This window comes from Myotis daubentonii, chromosome 9 (genome assembly GCF_963259705.1).
Source record: "Myotis daubentonii chromosome 9, mMyoDau2.1, whole genome shotgun sequence".
Classification (NCBI taxonomy): domain Eukaryota; kingdom Metazoa; phylum Chordata; class Mammalia; order Chiroptera; family Vespertilionidae; genus Myotis; species Myotis daubentonii.
The window spans coordinates 43,582,320-43,604,457 of NC_081848.1; the positions used below are offsets into that span (position 1 = coordinate 43,582,320).

The following is a 22,138-nucleotide window of genomic DNA, read 5'->3' on the forward strand; positions in this document are numbered from 1 at the left end:
CAGCAGGTCGTTATCTCCCAAGGGGTCCCAGATTGCGAGAGGGCACAGGCCAGGCTGAGGGACCCCCCCTTCCCCCAGAGTGCACAAATTTTTGTGCACCGGGCCACTAGTATATTTATAAAGTAATTTAGTAATCATCCTAGACTTCTTTCACACCTTACATCAAATCAATCTACTAGCAAATCCCATTAGTTCTGGTCAAATTGACATTCTTACCATCTCCACAGCACCATTCTCATTCAAGCCACATCCTCTCTCATGTAGATAGAACACTAGCTTTTCTTACTGACTTGTTTCTACCCATGTCCCCTTACAATCCACTCTTTATAGCAGCTACCAGAATGATCCTTCACTCACAATCATATGATTTCTCTTTCTAAACCAGTGATTCTCAACCTTCCTAATGCCGCGACCCTTTAATACAGTTCACGTTGTGGTGACACCCAACTATAAAATTATTTTCGTTGCTACTTCATAACTGTAATTTTGCTACTCTTATGAATCTTAATGTAAATATCTGATATGCAGGATGTATTTTCATTGTTACAAATTGAACATAATTAAAGCATAGTGATTAATCACAAAAACAATATGTAATTATATATGTGTTTTCCGGATGGTCTTAGGCGACCCGTGAGAGGGTCGTTCGACCCCCAAAGGGGTCGTGACCCACAGGTTGAGAACTGCTGTTCTAAACCCTTTAATGGTTTCCCAACTCAAATAAAAATTCAAATCTTGACACTGGCCCACAAAGTCCTTCAAAATACTGTCCCTATATTCCCCAGTACTTCCCCTTGTCTCTCCTTTGGCAAAAACAGATTTTTAGATTTATAGTTTCCTCTAGCTGGAATGTTCTTCCCTCCAAAATCTGTACAGCTTTATGCCTCACTTTCTTCAGCTAGGTGGCTGCTCAAATGTTACCTCATCAGCCCTAGCCGCCGATTTGGCTCAGTGGACGTTGGCCTCAGTTACAGGCTCAATCCCTGCCCCCAGTCAGGGTGTGTGTGGGAGGCCACCAATCAATGTGTCTCTCTTGCATATATGTTTCTCTCTGTCTCTCCCCTCCCACTCTCTAAAAATCAATGGACCAGTCGGTTTGCTCAGTAGTTGAGCTTCGACCTATGAACCAGCAGGTCATGGTTCAATTCCTGGTCAGGGCACATGCCGGGTTGTGGGTTTGATCCCCTGTATGAGGCGTGCAGAAGGCAGCTGATCAATGATTCTCTCTCATTGAGTCAGCCTTTCTTTCTCTCTCTCTCTCTCTCTCTCTCTCTCTCTCTCTCTCTCTCTCTCTCTCTCTCTCCCCCTCCCTCCCTCCTTCCCTCCCTCCCTCTCCTTTCCTCTCTCTGAAATCAGTAATATATTAAAAAATAAAATCAATGGAAAAATATACTTGGGTGAGTATTAACAACAAAAAATGTTACTTCATTAGTAAAGCCCTTTTTAACCATCTTCATTTAAAACTGTATGTCTCCTCTGGGAAGTGTTGGGGATAAGAGATCAACCGAAGGACTTGTATGCATACATATAAGCATAACCAATGGACACAAGACACAGGGGGGTGGGGGGGGAGCCGGGTAGGGGAGGTTGGGGGAAGGTCGATGGGGGAAAAAAGGAGACATATGTACTACTATTTGTAATACTTTAAACAATTAGAAAAAAATGTTAAAGAACACAAAAAAAAACCTGTATGCCTCCCTACCTCCCCCAAAACACCAGGCCCTCCTTATTCCTTCAGTATCCCTGAATTATTTTTCTCCTTAGCACTTATGACATTATTTTTAGTAATGGTTTACTTTTAGTTGTCTGTCCCTCCTCAATATGGCCCAATATGATGTCAATTGCTTACTAGTTCCAAAGGCTGTTTTGTTCTGACCATATGCAAAGCCTGAATTAGTGGTGGAGGAGCTGAAGAGTCCTGTTGCACTAGACGTGGCCGGAGAAGTCCCAAACAAGCCAGTTGTGGTACCTGCTCCAACCTGGTTCTGGGGGCCTTTCCGGTTAGCCTGATAATCCTCTAAACGAAGTTCCTAGAGGGAAAACATATTTCCAATCTTACTATGCAGCCAAAAATGTATTTAGGAGACTAACACCTGAATTTACTATTTAAGTTCTATGGTAACACAAAAAACCATGACTATAAAACAGAAAGCTACAAATGACATTAATTTAGTATCATTATAGAAAACATTCTGAATAGTGTATAATGGACATTAAAATATATACCATTTTTTCCATAAACTACAGGCCAAAGAATCAACCCATCTTAATCTTAATTTTCTTTTATAAACAATAACTTTTTTAATAGAAAATTTTATTCAACATACAACATTTTCCAGCAAAAAAAGGCAATATAAAAGAGTTGGCGTACTCTGCTACTACCGAAACAAATAAAAAATACTGGAAAAGGATGAAAATAAGTGTGATTTGAGATTCTATTTTACTGCACTCAAAACTAGATATGCAGGTGGCATTAACTCCAAAATAAAAGGTCAGGAGTTTTTACAAAGTTAACAGCATACTAACCACTAGTGAGCATGCCCTCTTTGCTAAAAGGCTCTCCCTTTTTTTTTTTTTGTTCCACCCGTCCCATTTTAAGGAAATTCTATTTATAATTTTTTCACCTGCATGTATGAACTCTTAAGATCATTAAGTTTGCTGAGAGGCAGCATAGTACACATACCTCAATTATATTTAACAGTGTTCCATTTAATAAAAAGACCCCAGAATATCAGATTTTATTCAATGCATCCCCTTTGCAAATGGGCTGCAGAACAGTAGCTGACAGAAGTGAGATCAGTTTATTAAAAAGACCCAGGTAGCCCTGGCCAGTTTGGCTCAGTGGATAGAGCATCGGCCTGTGTACTAAAGGGTCCCGGGTTCGATTCCTCCAGGGCAAGGTTGCAGGCTCGATCCCCAGTGGGGGGTGTGCAGGAGGCAGCCGATTGATGTTTCTCTCTCATTATTGATGTTTTTATCTGATTCTCCCTTTCTCTTTCTCTCAGAAACCAATGAATTAAAAAAATAATTAAAAAGACCCAGGTAGCACCTTGGCTGGATGGCTCAGTTAGAGTATCGTCCTGTGTACCAAAACGTTGCGGGTTCCATCCCCAGAGACAACCAATTGATTTCTCTCTCTCTCTCAAAATCAATTAAAACATATCCTCCAGTGAGGATTTAAAAAAAAAAAAAAAAAAGGAGAGACCCAGGCAACTGATGAGAGATCTGAGGATAATGCTTTATTTCAGTACACTGCTTTTAATTATCCTATCTAATAATAGACAAACATGGTAATTAACCATAACTTTGCTACCCTTCCCATTGGCTAATCAGGGTGATATGCAAATTAACTGCCAACTAAGATGGCGGCTAATTGCATACTGCAGGCAGATCCCGCTGCACCAGCGAAGGTGAGATCCTGGCCTGCCGTGTCTTGGGCGGGGTGGGCGGGGTGGGGCGGGGCGGGCAGGGCAAGCAGCAGCATGATCCGTGAGAGGGCACAGGTTGGGCTGAGGGACCCCTCTTCCCTGCCAGTGCACAAATTTTTGTGCACTGGCCTTCTAGTCCTATCTAATAAAAGAGAAAGATGGTAATTGGCATATGACCGCTACCCTTCCCATTGGCTAATCAGGGTGATATGCAAATTAACTGTCAGCCAAGATGGCGGCCAACAGCCAGGCAGCTGATGCGAACAGGGAGGCTTGCTTGCTTCAGTGACGGAGGACTCCAAAGTTCCCCCCCTGACTTGCCGGCCTCTCAGCTGCAACTCTAAGCAACTATGTTGCAAATATAGAAGGTAAAAAAAACCCAGAAGCCTGCTTTACTCAGCTAGGCTTCAGCCAGCCGGACCGCAACATTGTATCAAATACAGACGGTAAACAAAGGCCAGAAACCTGTTTTCAGCATCGGAGGCCTCAGAGCTAAAGCTGGCCCAGAATAAAAAAAAAAAGAGAGAGAAAGGAGAGGTTGGGAGCTTCAGTCACCCGTCAGCCTGAAAACGGCCCTCAGCCCCTCAGCCAGACTGGCCAGGCACCCCAGTGGGGACTCCCACCCTGATCCAAGACACCCTTCAGGGCAAACCAGCCAGCCCCACCCGTGTACCAGACCTCTATTCTATATAGTAAAAGGGTAATATGCCTCCCGGCACCGGGATCAGCGTGACAGGGGGCAGCGCCCAAACCCCTGATCACCCTGTGACTCTGTGACAGGGTGCAGCGCCCTAACCCCGTGATCCCTGCTCTGTGGGTGATAGAGGGCGGCGCCCCAACCCCCTGATCCGCCCTGCTCTGTGTGTGACAGGGGGCGGTGCCCCAACTCCCCTATTGGCCCTACTCTGTGCGTGACAGGGGGGAGCTCCTCAACCCCCTGATCGGGCCTGCTCTGTGTGTGACAGGGTACGGAGCCCCAACCCCCTGATCCACCCTGCTCTGTGCATGACAGGGGGTGGCGCCGCAACTTCCCTATCAACCCTGCCTTGAGTGTGACAGGGGGCGGTGCCCCAACCCCCCAATCGGCTGTACCCTGAGCGTGACTAGGGGTGGCATCGCAACCTCCAGATCCGCCCTGCTCTGTGCATGACAGGGGGCGGCGCCCCAACTCCCCAATCGGCCCTGCTCTGAGCCCGACCAGGGCTGCACCTAGGGATTGGGCCTGCCCTCTGCCACCCAGGAGCAGGCCTAAGCCAGCAGGTCGTTATCTCCCGAGGGGTCCCAGACTGCGAGAGGGCACAGGCCGGGCTGAGTGACTCCCTCCCCTCTCCAAATTTTTGTGCACCGGGCCTCGTCTATATAATAAAAGCCTAAGCAACCATTACATGGAAAGACTGGAACTGGCTGCTATTATGCACACTGACCACTAGGGGGCAGACGCTCAATGCAGGAGCTGCCCCCTGGTGGTCAGTGCACTCCCACAGGGAGAGCTCCACTCAGCCAGAAGCCGAGCTCACAGCTGGTGAGCACAACTGCCACAGTGGAAGCCTCTTCCAACTCCACAGCAGCAGGCGCAGCAGGTTGGGATGAGTGCGAGCGGTGCGGCACCCGGCCCCAATTCAGGCTCCTCTCTGGCCGCCTGCTGCGTGGTGCACTGCTATATCCCTCAAGGGGTCCCAGACTGCAAGAGGGCGAAGGCCTCTAGTTTAGTATAATAATCTTGTCTACTCCCACTCTAAATGTAAAAATCAACAGATTAAACAATGAAGGATTCTGGAGAGTTCAGAAAATTTAAGGAAAGAAGGGATAAAATTTAGTAGTTTTGTCTCACAAGTCATGATGTTTCTGCACTCTCCAAAAAAGCAAATGCAGTTGAGATGTAGGAAGAAGCAACAGCTACAATCAGGGATAATAAAAATGTACAAAGAACTACACAGTAACAAGAATAAACAAACTAACTTCATGCAACAACATGGATGATCTCAAAGTCAAAAGAGAAACTTAAGAGCACATAACGTAAGATTTCATCTTTAAATGCAAAAATAGGCAAAACATGGGTATCCAGGTTAGTGGTTACCTTTAGAAGGGGAGGATTATGACTGGGGCGTTGGGCACAAAGGGTACCCTCAGGGGTGCTGGTAATGCTGTGTCTTTAGATCCTGGTTACATGAGTGTAGTTTACTCAGTGAAAGCTTACTATGTTGTATACTTACGACTTTGCATAAGTTTATTAAAAACACACACATGGCCTGGCTGGTATTGCTAAGTGGTTAGCAATACAGCCCACACACTGAAGGGTTGAGGGTTTGATCCCCGACCCTGGTCTTGGCAGGAGGCAAACAATTGATGTTTCTCTCTCCCACCCCCCCCCACTTCCCCTCCCACTCTCTTTAAAAATCAATGGAAAAAATACCTTCAGGTAAGAATTAACAAAAACAAACAAATGAAAAAACACACATATATCCCAGACACACACTGCCCAGTGTAGTGTGGGCAACATCCAATCAGAATACACTATTAGTAGAATTAGCCCATATATACAATCTGAATATTGCTCCTGCCTAAAACAACACATATCTAGAAATAGCACGTTAATTTAAAAAATAATTCATTTTTTACATAAACCTAATGTAAATCGCTTGAGCCTAAAAATAATAAAAAAAAATTTCAAAAGCTGTTCTCCAATAGAATCAAAAGGTTAGGTTGATATTCTGTATTGCATTTTACTGACCTCTAGTGACTTGCTTTCATATTCTTTCATAGCAGTGATACACTGGTGCTTGGTACTGATGTTAGTACTAACTCCAGCTTTAACCATAGTATCCGTACCAGTTAGAGGCTGCAACAGAAGATAAAAGCAAATTTGAAAGTCTAAAGCAAATGTATAAATCTAGGCTTGATATCCCTACTCTCACAGATACAATTCTGCAACCATTGAACCCTATTAACTAGTCCATTAGGTCTTTTACTAATGAGATGGTTCCAAGGATGCTTGACTAAATACACTGCATGTCTGTTCTCTCCCTACATCAATCTCAATAATAGTTATCACAAACCCAGAAACTAATCCCATAACCAAACCATCTAATTATCTACTAAAAGATATTTAATATTTAAAACTTTATCCAGTTTATCCAATATACCCATTTAAACCTCTATTTCTGAGATGGACCTCTTTTGAAATGTTTGCTTTATAACTATTATTGCATTTAACAAATATGGAAGCCTGATTCCCCCCCCCCCCATGATCATATGAGGAAAAAGAAACAACTAAAGATTCTTACTTATGTCTGTACTTTTCTCAATTATTGTACTTTCTAAGAGACAACACATAGTATTTTTTCTCTATCATTTGTATTTACTTTTATTTTAAATTAAGAATTCTAAATTCAGTACTGTTATGAATTTACCACCTTGCCTGAGAAATTCTTTACTTTCTGAACTTTTGACAAGCCCTATTTTTGCCAGATTGCCATGAGGCTAACTGCCTCAAGCCTATCCTAAGTATCTTCCAACCAATCACATCAAGTAGTATTCCATATATTTTTGTAAACAATAGCTTCCGCTCTAATCCTCTATCCAACTCCTCTCAAAAAAGCCAAAGAAAACAAAACTCTATTGCCCCATTTTGCCATTTCACCAACAAAAAAGCTTTATTTTTAACTAACATACAATACTGATGAGTGATTCCATGTATCTCTTTGAAGAGGTCTTATTTTCCTACAGTTTGCCCCACATTCCTTATTTCTATAAAGAATGTTTGACCATTCAGAGGCCAAATTATGACCACAGTAAATACTAGTACAAATTCAACCTTATATTACCTGTTATAATCAACCTTCTGAATACAAATTTGACTGGAGTGAATATAATTCAAATATGCATTATAATCTAAATTTATATTTCAAGACCTTGCCTTTCCACTATACAACTAATTACACATTTTGTTCTTAGCACATCTTTTGGGAAGAATGAGACTAAACTTTGCATAATTCAAAGGAGAAAAATTTTTAGGATTCATCCTACAAATATACAAATGGGAGAGAAGTTCCACAAAAGTTGGAAGAAAATACTTACATTAAATTTAATGGTAGTCCCAGTGGGAGCAGCTGTAAAACTACTGGGCCCAAAAAGGGAGCCAGATGTGTTTCCAAAAGGATTGGAGGTGGTATTTGTAGTTCCAAAAAGTCCCCCACTGTTAGTACTTGTTCCAAAATCTATAAATTAGATAGAAAAAATTAGACGGGAACAGTAAAGACTGTAAGAACCTGTAAGGTATCTTGAAATTGAACTGTGGCACTAGAACAGCAGTACTTTCACAACCTCAAATTTTCTCTTTCAAATTTCGTTTTCACTAGCAGGTATTTCATACACATACACAAACACACAACTCTAAGCTCTCAACTCTGAAGTGACACAAAATCTGAATCCTAGCCCTAACCGGTTTGGCTCAGTGGACAGAGCGTCAGCCTGCGGACTCAAGGGTCCCATGTTCGATTCCGGTCAAGGACATGTACCTTGTTTGCAGGCACAAACCCAGTGGGGAGTGTGTAGGAGGCAGCTGATTGATGTTTCTAACTCTGTATCCCTCTCCCTTCCTCTCTGTAAAAATTCAATAAAATATATATTTTTAAAAATAAAGTCACTGCATTACAAAACATTTTTTTAAAAAAATCTGAATCCTATATTCAACTAAGTTTCCACGAAGTCCTACTTGGGTATCATTGAAATACAAGTTAAAAAAAACAGTATTTTTTTTTTCATTATAAATTTTATCGCATTTCTCATTTCTTGTCAAGACTAATACTAAATGAGCTTGTATTTCTTTTAAAAAAAATGTATTTTACTGAATTTTTACAGAGAGGAAGGGAGAGGGATAGAGAGTTAGAAACATCGTTCAGCTGCCTCCTGCACACGCCCTAATGGGGATGTGCCCGAAACCAAGGTACATGCCCTGGACTGGAATCGAACCTGGGACCCTTGCATCTGCAGGCCGACGCTCTATCCACTGAGCCAAACCGATTAGGGCAAATGAGCTTGTATTTCTGAAAGCATTTATCACAACAAACTTCAACAAGGGCCATAGTATATTTTATTTACATATTACTAAAAACACCCACACAGAACCAGAAAGTTTAAAACATACAAATGGTCCTATTATGACAACTAAACAGGTTAATGTTAAATTTCACACAGAAAAGTAATATAGAAAAATTGGTAGGCATGCTGATCATTTTATAGAAAGTAGATCCTCTCATCATCTTACTTTTCCAAAAGGCTCATTTTAAAAATTAATTGGAAAAAAAATAATAAAAATTAAGTGAATTTAACTGTTCTATAAGGGGTATTTTGCAAAATATGAGAAATACTACTTCTAAAGAAGTTATCTATATAGAGCCAGAAATGTCAGCAAGTAATGGAAAGTTATCTGCCAATACTATTTAATACTAGGCGATATCCTAATTACCATGTTAAAAAGAAAGCACTCTCAATGGCAAATTATTTTCTAAAAACATATTCTAATCTATAAAGTAAATAGATACATCTCTTTTGAATTAGTACATTAGATTGCATTTTACATTGTCATGGTTAAATATTTCAACATCCCCCAAAAGTTTTCCGTTTGTAACATACTGATAGTTTGGTAACTTAGTTGTTCTGCCATTTGCTTGTGCTGGGAATGGCAGCAACTCACAGGCCACATCTGTTCAACTAAAGTGCTGTGTGGAGAAACATCCCCAGATTTCATTTAGATTAAAACAGAAAGAAGCCATCAATTAAACATATCTGCCATGGGCAAGAAATGGAGGAAACTAACCTTGTCATGGCCAGTATTTGTCACTGCTGCTCTAGTCTCTCTCCATACCAAATGTGAAACAGAGATAAAAAGGTGCCCATGCCACACAATACTGTTGACTACACACATTCCTCCTCATAAATTTTCCTGTCTTAACACTTACGACACCACTCTAACCTGGCTTTTCATCCCATCTCTGGTCATTCTATTATCAGGTGCCTCTACCTTCACATATCCCTTAAATACTAATGCTTTTCCGATTTCCATTCTTGAAGAGATGTACATCCCCCCACCCCCCTTTTCTAGTCTATTAAACTTTCAATATATTTTGAAGTTTTCTTCTCCCTCTGTTTCTGCCATCTGGTGGGGGGGGGGGGGGAAGATGTTGAGCACAGGGAAAAGGAGAAGAAAAAAACACATTCAATAGGAAATCTGATTGTTAAATGTAGATGTCCAATGATGTCCTACTTACTCCCAAAGCCAGTTGGCTTATTTTGTGCAAAGGCATTGTTTTGGGATGAGAAAAGACTGGTCCCTGTGCTTGCAGCTCCAAACAAGCTATTTGATGTTCCTGTTGATGTGCCAAACCCAAAACCGGTGCTTGTGGAGGTAGCTGGCTGGCTAAATGAACTGGAACCAAATAATCCTCCTGGGAGATGGAAGGGGGTAAAAAACAGTTATACAGACATATTAGAGCCACTTTGTGAAGTCCTATATCAGCTATAAATAAGTCAACTCTATTCCACATAAAGCCCCTACCTGGTTTGGTCTGTGAATTTCCAAATAGGCCTCCAGTATTGTTACTAGAACCAAATGCAGATGTTCCAAATGCCCCTCCACTAGTAGTGCCAAAGCCAGTATCTGAAAAAACCAAATCCATGGTTAAAATAAGATCTAAATCAGGTGATAATATAAAAAAGAGTATTGCTATCTCTTAATATTCTATATCTGGATAGGACCATTGGTCTAATCTTTTTTAAAAATTTATTATTGACAGTACTATAGATGTCCTCCCATTTTCCCCCCCTCCAACTACCATTCCCCCACCCCAGGCCTTAGCCACAATATTGTATGTCTATGGGCTATGCATATAGCATATCCAGTAACTGCCACAATAATATATATATATATACTAGAGGCCCGGTGCACAAAAATTTGTGCACTCGGGGGGGGGGGGGGTCCCTCAGCCTGGCCTGTGCCCTCTCGCAGTCTGGGACCCCTCGGGAGATAATGACCTGCTGGCTTAGGCCTGCTCCCGGGTGGCAGAGGGCAGGCCCAATCCCTAGGTGCAGCCCCTGGTCGGGCTCAGAGCAGGGCCGATTGGGGAGTTGGGGCGCCGTCCCCTGTCACACTCAAGGCAGGGTCGATGGGGAGGTTGTGGAGCAACCCCCTGTCACGCACAGAGCAGGGCCCATCAGGGGGTTGGGGTGCTGCCCTCTATCACCCACAGAGCAGGGCGGATCAGGGGGTTGGGGCGCCGCCACTCTCACACTCAGGGCAGGGCTGATGGGGAGGTTATGGCTCTACCCCGTCACACACAGAGCAGGGCCCGTGGGGGGGGGGGGGAGCTCCCCCCTATCAGGCACAGAGCAGGGCCGATAGGGAGGTTGTGGCCCCGCCCCCTGTCACAGAGCCGCAGGGCGATCAGGGGGTTTGGGTGCTGCCCCCTGTCATGCTGATTCCAGTGCCAGGAGGCATATTACCCTTTTACTATATAGGGTAGAGGCCTGGTGCACGGGTGGGGCCGGCTGGTTTGCCCTGAAGGGTGTCCTGGATCAGGGTGGGGGTCCCCACTGGGGTGCCTGGCCAGTCTGGGTGAGGGGCTGAGGGCTGTTTTCGGGCTGGGGGTGACTGAAGCTCCCAACCGCTCCTTTTTTCCTTTTTTTTTTTTTTATTCTGGGCCAGCTTTAGCTTGAGGCTTGGCTCCAGCTCTTAGGCCTCCGGCTGAAAGTAGGTTTCTGGCCTTTGCTTACAATGTTGCGAATCTGCTGGCTGAAGTTGGGCGTATTTGTTACAATGTTTCTTAAACTGCAGGCTCAGAGGCAGCTGCAGGCGGAACGTTGGTTTCCTCCGTCACTGAGGCAACCAAGCCTCATGTTAGTTTCAAGCTGCCTGGCTGCCCGCCGCCATCTTGGCTGACAGTTAATTTGCATATCTCGCTGATTAGCCAATGAAAAGGGTAGCGGTCGTACGCCAATTACCATGTTTCTCTTTTATTAGATAGGATATATATATATATATATATATATATATATATACATACATATACATATATATATATATATATACATATATATATATATATTTTTTTTTTATTTTTTTTTTACAGAGAGGAGAGGAGAGGGATAGAGAGTTAGAAACATCGATGAGAGAGAAACATCAATCAGCTGCCTCCTGCACACTCCCCACTGGGGATGTGCCCCCAACCAAGGTACATTCCCTTGACCAGAATCAAACCTGGGACCCTTCAGTCTGCAGGCTGATGCTCTATCCACTAAGCTAAACTGGTTCAGGATGCCACGATATTTTGAATTTAATTAAAGAAGGTCTGCCACTTGCATCTATAGACGCTTATGGCAGTTAACTGGTTAAATGTTCTCAAGTTAATCTCTTCCTGTCCCCCTTGTCTAAACAATTTTTTCAAAATTCCATCAGACTACTAATTATAAAGCTAATTAAGCCACAGGCATTTTTTCCCCACTGTCCCCAGGAAAAGTAAGAAAACAAAGTGAAAAGGTGTGACTTCAACAGGTAGGTTAAAAAAAGGGGGGGGGGGGGAGGCCAAGGTAACTAGTTACTGAGTTACATACAAAAGTAAAATCATCAAAATTAAAGTATTAATATTCTCTTCACACATCATATACTCCATAGTCAATGGGATGAACAGTCCTTAATTTTCTAGAGAACATCAGAATGACCTGGAAGTGTTTTCAAAATACATATGTTTAGATTCCAACCTCCAAGATCCTAATTCATAGTTCTATAATGAGAAATATGTACTTTGAGGGGAAAAAGGTGACTCTTAGGAACATTCTTAATTTAAAAATCAAGGACTAGACATAGAGTGCTCAACAAGGTCAGGACACCTGAAAATGTTTCTCTATCATTTTTATTAAGCATGATTGAGGTTTGTAGTTATGCTTTTTAAAAATCCTCAAAAAATTAAGAATAGAACTACTATATGAACCAGCAATTCTTCCTCTGGGAAGTTATTTGAAGAGTATGAAAACACTAATTTGAAAAGATATATGCACTCCTATGTTCATTGCAGTATTATTTACAATAGCCAAGATATGGAAATAACCTAAGTGTCAATGGATGGATGAATGAATAAAGATGTGAGATATACATTTAAAAAAATGAAATAATGCCATTTAAGACATTATGAATGGAGATTGAGGGTATTGAACTAAGTGAAATTAAACCAAAAAAAGGACAAAAATTGTATGGTTTCATTAATGTATAATATAAAACAAAAACAACAAATGAATAAACAAGATAAAACAAAACCACTCAGATACAGACAAAGACTGGTGGTTAGCAGAGGGGATGGAGGTTTGAGGGGAAGACTAAATAAGTTAAGGAGGTCAAATGTATGGCAACAGAAACTAGACTTTTGGTAGTGAGCATGCTACAGTGTAGAGAGATCATACCTCAAACTTATGTTATTAACCAATATTGCCTCAAAAAAACCCAACAGCCCAGCCGGCATGGCTCAGTGGTTGAGCGTTGACCTATGAACCAGGAGATCAAGGTTCAATTCCTGGTAAAGGGAACACGCCCAGGTTGCGGGCTCGTTCCCTAGTGTGGTGTGTGCAGGAGACAGCCGATCAATGATTTTCTCTCATCATGGATGTTTCTATCTCTCCCTCTCCCTTCCTCTCTGAAATCAATAAAAATATTAAAAACAAACAAAACAAAAAACACAAACCAACACACAAAAAATTACTTTAACAAAACATTTTTAAATGAGTGAATACGCGCTGCTATAGGAAACTAGTGTCACGCACAATACTGGGTGGGGAGGGGAGTGGATCTCAGGAAGGCTGGTGGGAATTAGGGAATTAGACACTTTAACAATTCTGTTTCTGAACATCACATCTTTTTCATATAGTAAATCTCAGAGCAGTTATTCAATAATTGCAGTAGGCTTCAATATTTAACAAGTTATTTCCTGGTCTGAAAATTAGAAACAAACTAACTTTTTGCTAAAAGGACCAATAAAGCCCTGGCCAGTTTGGCTCAGTGGATAGAGCATATGCCTATGGAATGAAGGGTCCCGGATTCAATTCCTCTCAAGGGCACATGCCTGGGTTGTGGGTTCCATCCCCAGTTGCGGGGGTGCAGGAGGCAGCCAATCAACGATTCTCTCTCATCATTGATGTTTCTAGCTCTCTTTCTCCCTCTCCCTTCCTCTCTAAAATCAATCAAAATATATTTTTAAAAAAGAAAAAATTTTTTTATTAAAAAGGCCAATATGAAAATATTTTAAGTACCTACTGATGATCAGAAAGTCTTGAAAACTCAGAATTTATTTCTATGGTCTTAGAAAAATTTCACAAGATCTTATCCTGATCATTTCTTCAAAAAGATTTTGCTATAAAAACGGAAGTATAAATAAAATTCCTCTCTAAAGCCATCAAAGTGGATGTGTTCTTAATAAGAATAGCTTAAGATTCCCTCCCCCACCTTTTTTTTTTAAACTTACTCTGCCCAAATGTTGAAGTTGTGCCAAAGCCACCTGTACCACCCCCAAAGGGTGTTCCAAATGACTTATTAAACATCTTCAAAATGAGTCTGCTTCAGAATGCTGGAAAGAAGAAAAAATTATCATTTTATAATTATCATCACAGAATACAATGTAATTATTTCAGAAAATACATCAGGCCATATAAACTCCCTTAGATCTGTTCAAATTGTAGCATAATGCTCACCACTCTCATTCAATATCCTATAACTTTGTATAATAAATTAGACCTTGAAAAATTGGGCTGAATAGCACAAAGTAAAGTTAAAGTTTAGATCCCACCAAAAGATCCCTTTAGAACAATGTTTTTTAACCTTCTATAAACCTAAGCCTGCCCTTTTAATGACGATTTCAGGTCCACAGTGCTAGATTTTGACATGCTCATCTAGGAGGTTATGCACAATTCCCATAAAAAATTACAGTAATATTCTGCTATCCTAACCACCTGAGAAGCTAAAATTTTTGTCAAGGTTTATTTTCCATAGTTTGCATTGTAAAAAGTTTTTCCCTCTTTTTTTGTATATAAAAGGGAGAAGGGATGGGGTGGGGAAGAGAGGGAGAGAGATAGAGACACTTAGATTGGTTGCTTCCAGAACCTGCCCCTACTGCGGTGGGGATTGAACCTGCAATTAAGGTACACACCCTTGACCAGGAATAGAACCATTGAGCCTTACCAGCAAGGGCTTATTTGTATTTTTTGACAGATACTATGATTTTCCTATGATGTACACATAATTCAAGTTTTTTCTTCTAGTAAAATCATGCCTTGTTCATATAATAAAATTAAATATAACTTTTCTTTGTTCCAGTGTCCCATTAGTACTTAAACACTTAAAACATTATGTGCAACATTGGAAAAGATGAAGCTGTCTTTATTATTTTTTTTAATATATTTTATTGATTTTTTACAGAAAGGAAGAGAGATAGAGAGTCAGAAACATCGATGAGAGAGAAACATCGATTCAGCTGCCTCTTGCACACCCCCTACTGGGGATGTGCCCGCAACCAAGGTACATGCCCTTGACAGGAACGAACCTGGGACCCTTCAGTCCACAGGCCGACGCTCTATCCACTGAGTCGAACCTGTCGGGCGAAGCTGCCTTTAAATACCTAGTGCTTTTATAGAAATTAACAGTCTGTCCCCTAAACTCTCCTAGAAAAAAATTTCCACATTGAATTTCCAACATCTAGGAATTTAAGAACTCCTTTGATTAAACAAAGCTCACTGAAACCAGTAGTCCAAGATGGCTAGGGCTGCTACATCAGAATCACTGGCAAGCTTTTCAAAATATGCCTCCACCCGCCCAGGTTCCATTCTAGAAATAATTGAACCAGTCCTGGCTGGTCAAGGCTACATATCTGGGATACAGGTTCATTCCCCAGCCCCAGTTGGGTGTGTGAGGGAGGCAACCAATCCATGTGTCTCTCTCACATCAATGATTTTTTCCCTCCCTCCTTCCCTTTCACAATCTCAGGAAATCAATAGAAAAAATACCCTCGGTGAGGATAAAAAAAGGTTTTTTTGATTTTTAATAATCTTATCTAATATTGAAAACTAGATTCACACATATATTTCAAAAGGGATTTTAAGTAGTAATAAAATATTCAGTGAAACACCTCACAGTTTATAAGCTCTTGTATATTGTCTCAACAACCCTGAAAGGATATTATGCTTTATTTACCACCTGCATTTTACAGATAAGAAAACAGAATCAGGTGTTTAGCAAGCTTCCCAAAGTTAAAGTTTAACCTATCTTCTGACTTCACATGGATTCCCTCAATCCTAGGAAAGAATATACTAAGCAACAAGCAAGAACATATGTAGTACTAAGGAAATTTATCTGTTCCAGACCCAAGAACAAGAGACAATGAAAAGACCAAATCCTTTTTGGTTCTGGCAAGGATGAGCTTGGCTTAATCTCAAACCTGACCATATTGGGATTCTAAATGTATGTATGTATGTATGTATGTATGTATGTATGTATGTGTGTGTGTTTTAATTATTACCACCTTAGCAGGTTTGGCTCAGTGGATAAGAGGGTCGGCCTGTGGACTGAAGGGTTCCAGGTTCGACCCCTCCACCCCCCTGCCAGAGGCAACCCATCAATCTCAATCTCTCTCTCTCTCTCTCTCTCTCTCTCTCTCTCTCTCTCTCCCCCTCCCCCCCCTCCCACTCTCTCTAAAAATCAATGGAACCCTAGCTTGTTTGGCTCAGTGGATAGAGTGTCAGCCTGCTGACTGAAGGCTCCTGGGTTTGATTCCAGTCAAGGGCACATGCCCAAGTTGCGGGCTCAATCCCCAGTGGGGAGCATGCAGGAGGCAGCCGATCAATGATTCCCTCTCATCATTAATGTTTCTCTCTCTCCTTCCTTCCTCTCTGAAATCAATAAAAATATATTTAAAAAATAAAAATAAAAATCAATGGAAAAATATCCTCAGGAGAGGATTAAAAAAAAATTATTACCATGGAAGCAAACCAAGATTTTAAAAACAGCCTCATATCTAGGTTGCAGGTTCTATCCCTGGCCCCAATCAAGGATTGTGCAGAAAGCAACGAATAGATGTGTCTCAGGTATGTTTCTTTCTTTCTCTTTCTCCCTTTCTCTCTCTCTAAAAATCAATGGGAAAAATATCCTCGGGTGAGGATTTAAAAAGAAACTGGGAGGGATAGCTCCATTTCAGAGACCCTCCCTAAGGAGCGAGGGAGTCCCAGACCCATATCAGATCCCCCAGCCCACCGTTCCAATGCCATAACTTCTGGCTGTAAAAACCAGTGGATATTGTGGCTGAGTGAGACAGAGGGCTCACATAGTCCCAGGCATTCCTCTTACAGGGACTGCACTCGGACTAACTCAAACTCCCTTGCACTGAGCTCCCGCGCTAGGGTGACAGCTCAAAAGGCACCAAGGACATATGGGGAGGAACTGAATTGTCTGGCATCAGGACAAAAACTAGAGGGGCAGCTTTCTCCCAGAGAGAAGTGCTAGCAGAGGCCACTGTTCCTTTCCCCCATTAAGCCTGCAAGTGGGCACCATATCTGAGTCTCCATCAACCTGGGTAACACTGTTTGTCCCATCCTCGTGATTCCCTGAGACCCTCCCTCACACCCAACTTTCAGACTCACCCAAGCAGTTGCCAGTGGCTTCTGCAAACAAATGGCCAGTCTTGGCTCATGCTTCAGACTTTCCAGTATCTCTCAAGCAAGCAACATCTGGCCTCTGCATGCCCTGTACCTCTTGCAAAGTGGCCCCAGTCCTGGCATTAGCGGCAACCAGACTCCTCAGTTCATAGCTTGGCCTCTCCCAGGTACCTCCAATATCAGCAATAGTAGCAGCCGTTGATCGCTCTGTAGCTCAGGCCAGGTGGCCCCAGGCAGGCACAGAAGGAGGCCCCAGAGCCAGTTCACCTTGTGAACAGCTTCAGACAACACCAGTTTACAGCCCAAACACCTCCATGAATGACACACTCAAGAGCCAGATTTGTTTGTCACCCAAGCCCCACTAAAACAAGTCATACTCCATGGGGTCAGTCCCTGCATAAGGGCGATGTAGCAACTCTACATAATACATAGAAACAAACATAGGCCCTAACTGGTTTGGCTCAGCGGATAGAGCGTCAGCCTGCGGACTGAAAAGTCCCAGGTTCGATTCCAGTCAAGGGCATGTACCTTGGTTGTGGGCACATCCCCGGTAGGAGGTGTGCAGGAGGCAGCTGATCGATGTTTCTAAGTCTCTATCCCTCTCCCTTCCTCTCTGTAAAAAATCAATAAAATATATATTTTTTAAAATAAATAAAGGCTGGGGAACTTTAAAAAACAACAGCAAACAAACATAGGGAAGCAGCCAAGATGAGGAGGCAAAGAAACAGGTCCCACGTGAAAGAACAGGAAAAATCTCCAGAAAAATAAATGAAATGCAGGCAACTTCCAGATAGAGTTCAAAACAATAGCTATAAGGGTTTTCACAGAACTTAGTGAGAGCAGTATGAAAAAAAGAACACGGAGCACAGACATGCTCCCAGGCACAAGCTGGAATTACAACTGAAATATAGAAAGGCTTCCTGAATGATCAATGGAAAACTCACAGGAGAGAAGCCTGATACCCAAGGACCGAAGGTAGAGATGGCATAGAGACTGACAGAAGGGGTGGAGGCACAAAAGGGCTGGCCAGGCACGCACAGACAGCAACTGAAGTCCCGGAGAGATATCTCAGCTGTAGGGGGGTGCCACTGAGAACTCTGGGATCTAATCCTGAAGCTGGGCTCCCCAGAAGAGAGCACCAAACTGAGGAGTGTGCCCACAATAACACCTAGCTTTGTAAAGCTGTGGGGTGCTGTCTGCCAGGGAGTTGCAGCTGGAAGTTTGGGCACCCTCTTAAAGGGCCAATGCACAAAAATTCCCTGTGAAGCCACCCACCTTGTGCTCTGGCAGAGGGAGGGTGAAGTGGACTGGAGCTATGACAGCAGAACACAGGACCGGGGACTGGAGGGATAGAGCTCAGAAGGTAGACACACCAAGTTTCCTGGGCTGAGTCATTCCCTCACACAGTGGAGGACATCTTTCCAACATAGTCATCTGCCTTGCCTGGGGGGAAGACAGTTGACACACCCTGAGGCCACTTTAGATATTAAAAAAATAACAATTAGCCTCCAGGCGGAAGCAACTGGCCCACCCTATTGAAAAAACTCTCGCCACACAGGAGGACGACTGCCTGGGGGCAATTCAAGTCAGAATCCTTTTAGTCTGTACAGAGGCAGTTTCTGGAGGCTTTGAGTCTTTGCCTGATCCAATTAGTCATAAACAGCCTTTAACACTGACCTGCACTAGAGATTGAGAGTTGTAGAGAATCTACCTAATAGTCACAAACCCAAACAGCCAACTAAAATGAGGAAACAAAATAACAACCCCCAAATGAAAGAACTAGAGAATTCACCAGAAGAGGAGATAAATGAAGCAGAGATAAATTGATCTGAAACAGAGTTTAGAGTAATGATGGTAAAAATGCTCAACAGTATGAAAAAAGATATAGTAACTATGAAAAAAGAACAGTCTGAGATAAAGAATGACATAACAGAAATAAAGAACTCATTGGAAAGAATACACAGCCGATGAGGAGAAGCTGAGGATTGAATAAGTGAATTAGAAGACAGCATTGAAAATATCACTCAGTTAGAGAACCAAAAAGAAAAAAATTAAAAAACAGGAGGACAGCTTAAAGGAGCTGTGGGACAATGTGAAACGTAACAATATTAGAATACCAGGTGTGCCAGAAGAGGCAGAAAGGAAGAAAGGAAAAGAGAAGGTGTTTGAAGAAATAATGGTAGAAAACTTCCCTAAACTGGTAAAGGGAAAAGTCACACAAGTGCAGGAGACACAGAGAACCCCAAACAAGAAGAACCCAAACAGACCCATGCCCAGACACATCATAATTAAAATGCCAAAAATTAAAGACAAAGAGAGACTCTTAAAGGCAGCAAGAGAACAGAAAATGTTACCTACAAACGAGTTCCCATAAGGCTGACACCTGACTTCTCATCAGAAACTCTATAGGCCAGAATGGAATGGCATGAAGTACTAGAGGTAATGGAAAGCAAGGATCTGAGACCAAGATTACTATATCCAGTAAAGCTATCATTCAAAATAGACAGTGAAATAAAGAACTTCCCAGACAAAAAAAAAAAAAAAGGCTAAAGGAGTTCATCACCACCAAGCCAGCATTACAAGAAATGCTAAAGGGATTGCTGAGAAGAAGAAACGGAGAGAGAAACCTAGCCATATGGAATTAAAATGCTATAAAAAAGTACCTCTCAATAATAGCTCTAAATGTAAATGAATTAAATGCTCCAGTCAAAAGGTGTACGGTAGCTGAATGGTTATAAAAACATGACCCAACTATAAGCTGTCTACAAGAAACCCACCTCAAAACAAAGGACACACACAGGATGAAAGTGAAGGGATGGAAAAAAATTTTCCATGCACATGGAAAGGAAAAAAAAAGCTGGAGTAGCAATACTCATATCCAACAAAACATACTTTAAAAACAACCCAGCCCTAACCGATTTGGATCAGTGGATAGAGCATCAGCCTGCAGACTGAAGGGTCCCAGGTTTGATTCCGGTCAAGGGTATGTACCTTGGTTGCGGGCACATCCCTAGTAGATGTTTCTCTCTCATTGATGTTTCTAACTCTCTATCCCTCTCCCTTCCTCTCTGTAAAAAATTGACAAAATATATTTTTTTAAAAAATAACCCAGTCAGAGAAAGATAAATATCATATGATCTCACTCATTTGTGGAATATAATGAACAATATAAACTGATGAAGAAAAATAGAGCCAGAGGGGGGGGAAATACTATAATATAATAGAAGTAATCCTGTTATTTGCAGATTTTTAATATTTTCTACAACTTTTGTGATATCATACTATGTTAGTACAGTTTTGGTAATATTATACTTAAAATCCTTTTATTCTTAAAATGTTAATGTTTATTGTATGTAATATATGTAAGATTATTTTTTTGAATTGGTGTTTATTGCATGTGACATATTTAAAATCATTTTTCTTGAGATATTAATGTTTAATGCATGTAACTATTACATTTAACATCGTTTTTCTTGAAATATTAAGATCTATTGCATGTAATATTACTATATTTAAAATAGGTTTTGTTGAAATTAAAAAAACTAAAAAGAAAATCAAAGGAAGAAAAAAAAAAGAACATGGAAACCATTAAAAAAAAAAAAAAAGTCAGAAATGAAGGGTACAGCCCAGCTGGCATGGGTCTACGGTTGAGCGTTGACCTATGAACTAAGAGGTCACAGTTCAGGTTTCAGGCTAAATCCCCAGTAGGGAGCATACAGGAGGCAGCCAATAGATGTTTCTCTCTCATGATGTTTCTCTATCTCTCTATCCCTCTCCCTTCCTCTCTGTAAAATCAATAAAAAATACAAATATTTGCACTTTTTTTAATTTTTAAAAAATGTAGAAAATCCATTCAAAAAATAAAAAAGTAATCCTAGAGACTGAAATGTGTGGAACTTCTAAATATACTCAAGTTTAAAGGCATGTCACTCATTCCTGGAATGATACTAGATAGCTAACATTTGAGTTCTATGTTCCAGGCAAAGTTCCAAACACTTTTTATGAATTATCTCATATAAACCTTCTAAGAATCCAGTGAGGTATTTTTATCCCTATTTTATAAATGCTGAAATTGAAACACAAAAAGTAATTAGCCCCAGATCACAAAGCTATTAGTTATGTACCACATAACAATGTTTCAGTCAATAAGGGACTGCATATATGACGGTAGCCCATTAAGACTATGCCGTATAGCCTAGGTGTGTAGTAGGCTATACCATCTAGGTTTGTGTAAGTGCACTCTCTGATGTTGGCACAATGAAATCACCTAACAACACATTTCTCTGTTGTTAAGTGTTACATGACTATTCTGACTCCAGAAGCTGTGCTTTTAGAGTCTAGAGAACCTAGAGTTGTCCTAGAGAAAGAACACGGACAACTAAAGGAAAATGACTTTGCACTCACTATAAATAAGGAGAATATAAAATCAAAATTTGGCAGTATTGATCCAACACTATCAGGAGAAAGACACTTCTTTGGCAAACATGGGAGTTCTAGTCACCATGGCCTGGATGAACTTTCCTACAAAGATTACCCACTTCCTTTATGGATGAACATACAGTTATGTTCACTCATTGCTTTCTCTTTGGTATAAGACCTATTTAGAAAGAAAAAATCAAAATGAAGTAGTAGTACACAGTAGTACAATAGTAGAAACAATCCCCTTAAAATGTACTATGCTCTCTATGCTCAATCTTCTAATCAACAATTCAGACTATATGATACAAGAAAGAGGCAGCCTTAATAACGGACACCAGTAGTTGAGTATTCCTCACCCATCCCAAATGAAGCTCAATAAATTAATGTCCTGGTTTATACATCCAACTTTTGTGAGTTTTGTGAACTCTGGGTATAATGACAAAACTTCATTTCCTTCTAGAAAAGTGGTAGACAGACTCTGACACATGGTAACAACCAAGCACTGCCAACTCTAAGTGCTATCTGAAATGACTAAGCAAGCTTGATGCTCTCTGACAACACAAAATTACACAAATGGAAAGTACAGGCACAACCGTGGACATACTGTG

The 22,138-nt window shown here is 41.3% G+C and overlaps 1 protein-coding gene across 12 annotated transcripts in view; it reads right to left on the reverse strand.

The window, feature by feature from the left end:
• The window catches only part of NUP98 (nucleoporin 98 and 96 precursor), a 108,836-nt gene that overhangs the window by 79,711 nt on the left and 6,987 nt on the right, over positions 1 to 22,138 (reverse strand). For 11 of the 12 annotated variants that reach the window (XM_059708601.1, XM_059708596.1, XM_059708600.1 and 8 more), the window contains exons 2-7: positions 13,934 to 14,035; positions 9,985 to 10,086; positions 9,698 to 9,874; positions 7,506 to 7,645; positions 6,160 to 6,267; positions 1,850 to 2,030 (exon numbers count right to left, since the gene is read on the reverse strand). In XM_059708601.1, the coding sequence (XP_059564584.1) occupies positions 1,850 to 2,030; positions 6,160 to 6,267; positions 7,506 to 7,645; positions 9,698 to 9,874; positions 9,985 to 10,086; positions 13,934 to 14,009 (784 nt within the window). In that variant the 5' untranslated portion in view covers positions 14,010 to 14,035. The remainder of the gene's footprint in view (positions 1 to 1,849; positions 2,031 to 6,159; positions 6,268 to 7,505; positions 7,646 to 9,697; positions 9,875 to 9,984; positions 10,087 to 13,933; positions 14,036 to 22,138) is intronic. The other variant, XM_059708597.1, reaches the window with a different exon arrangement.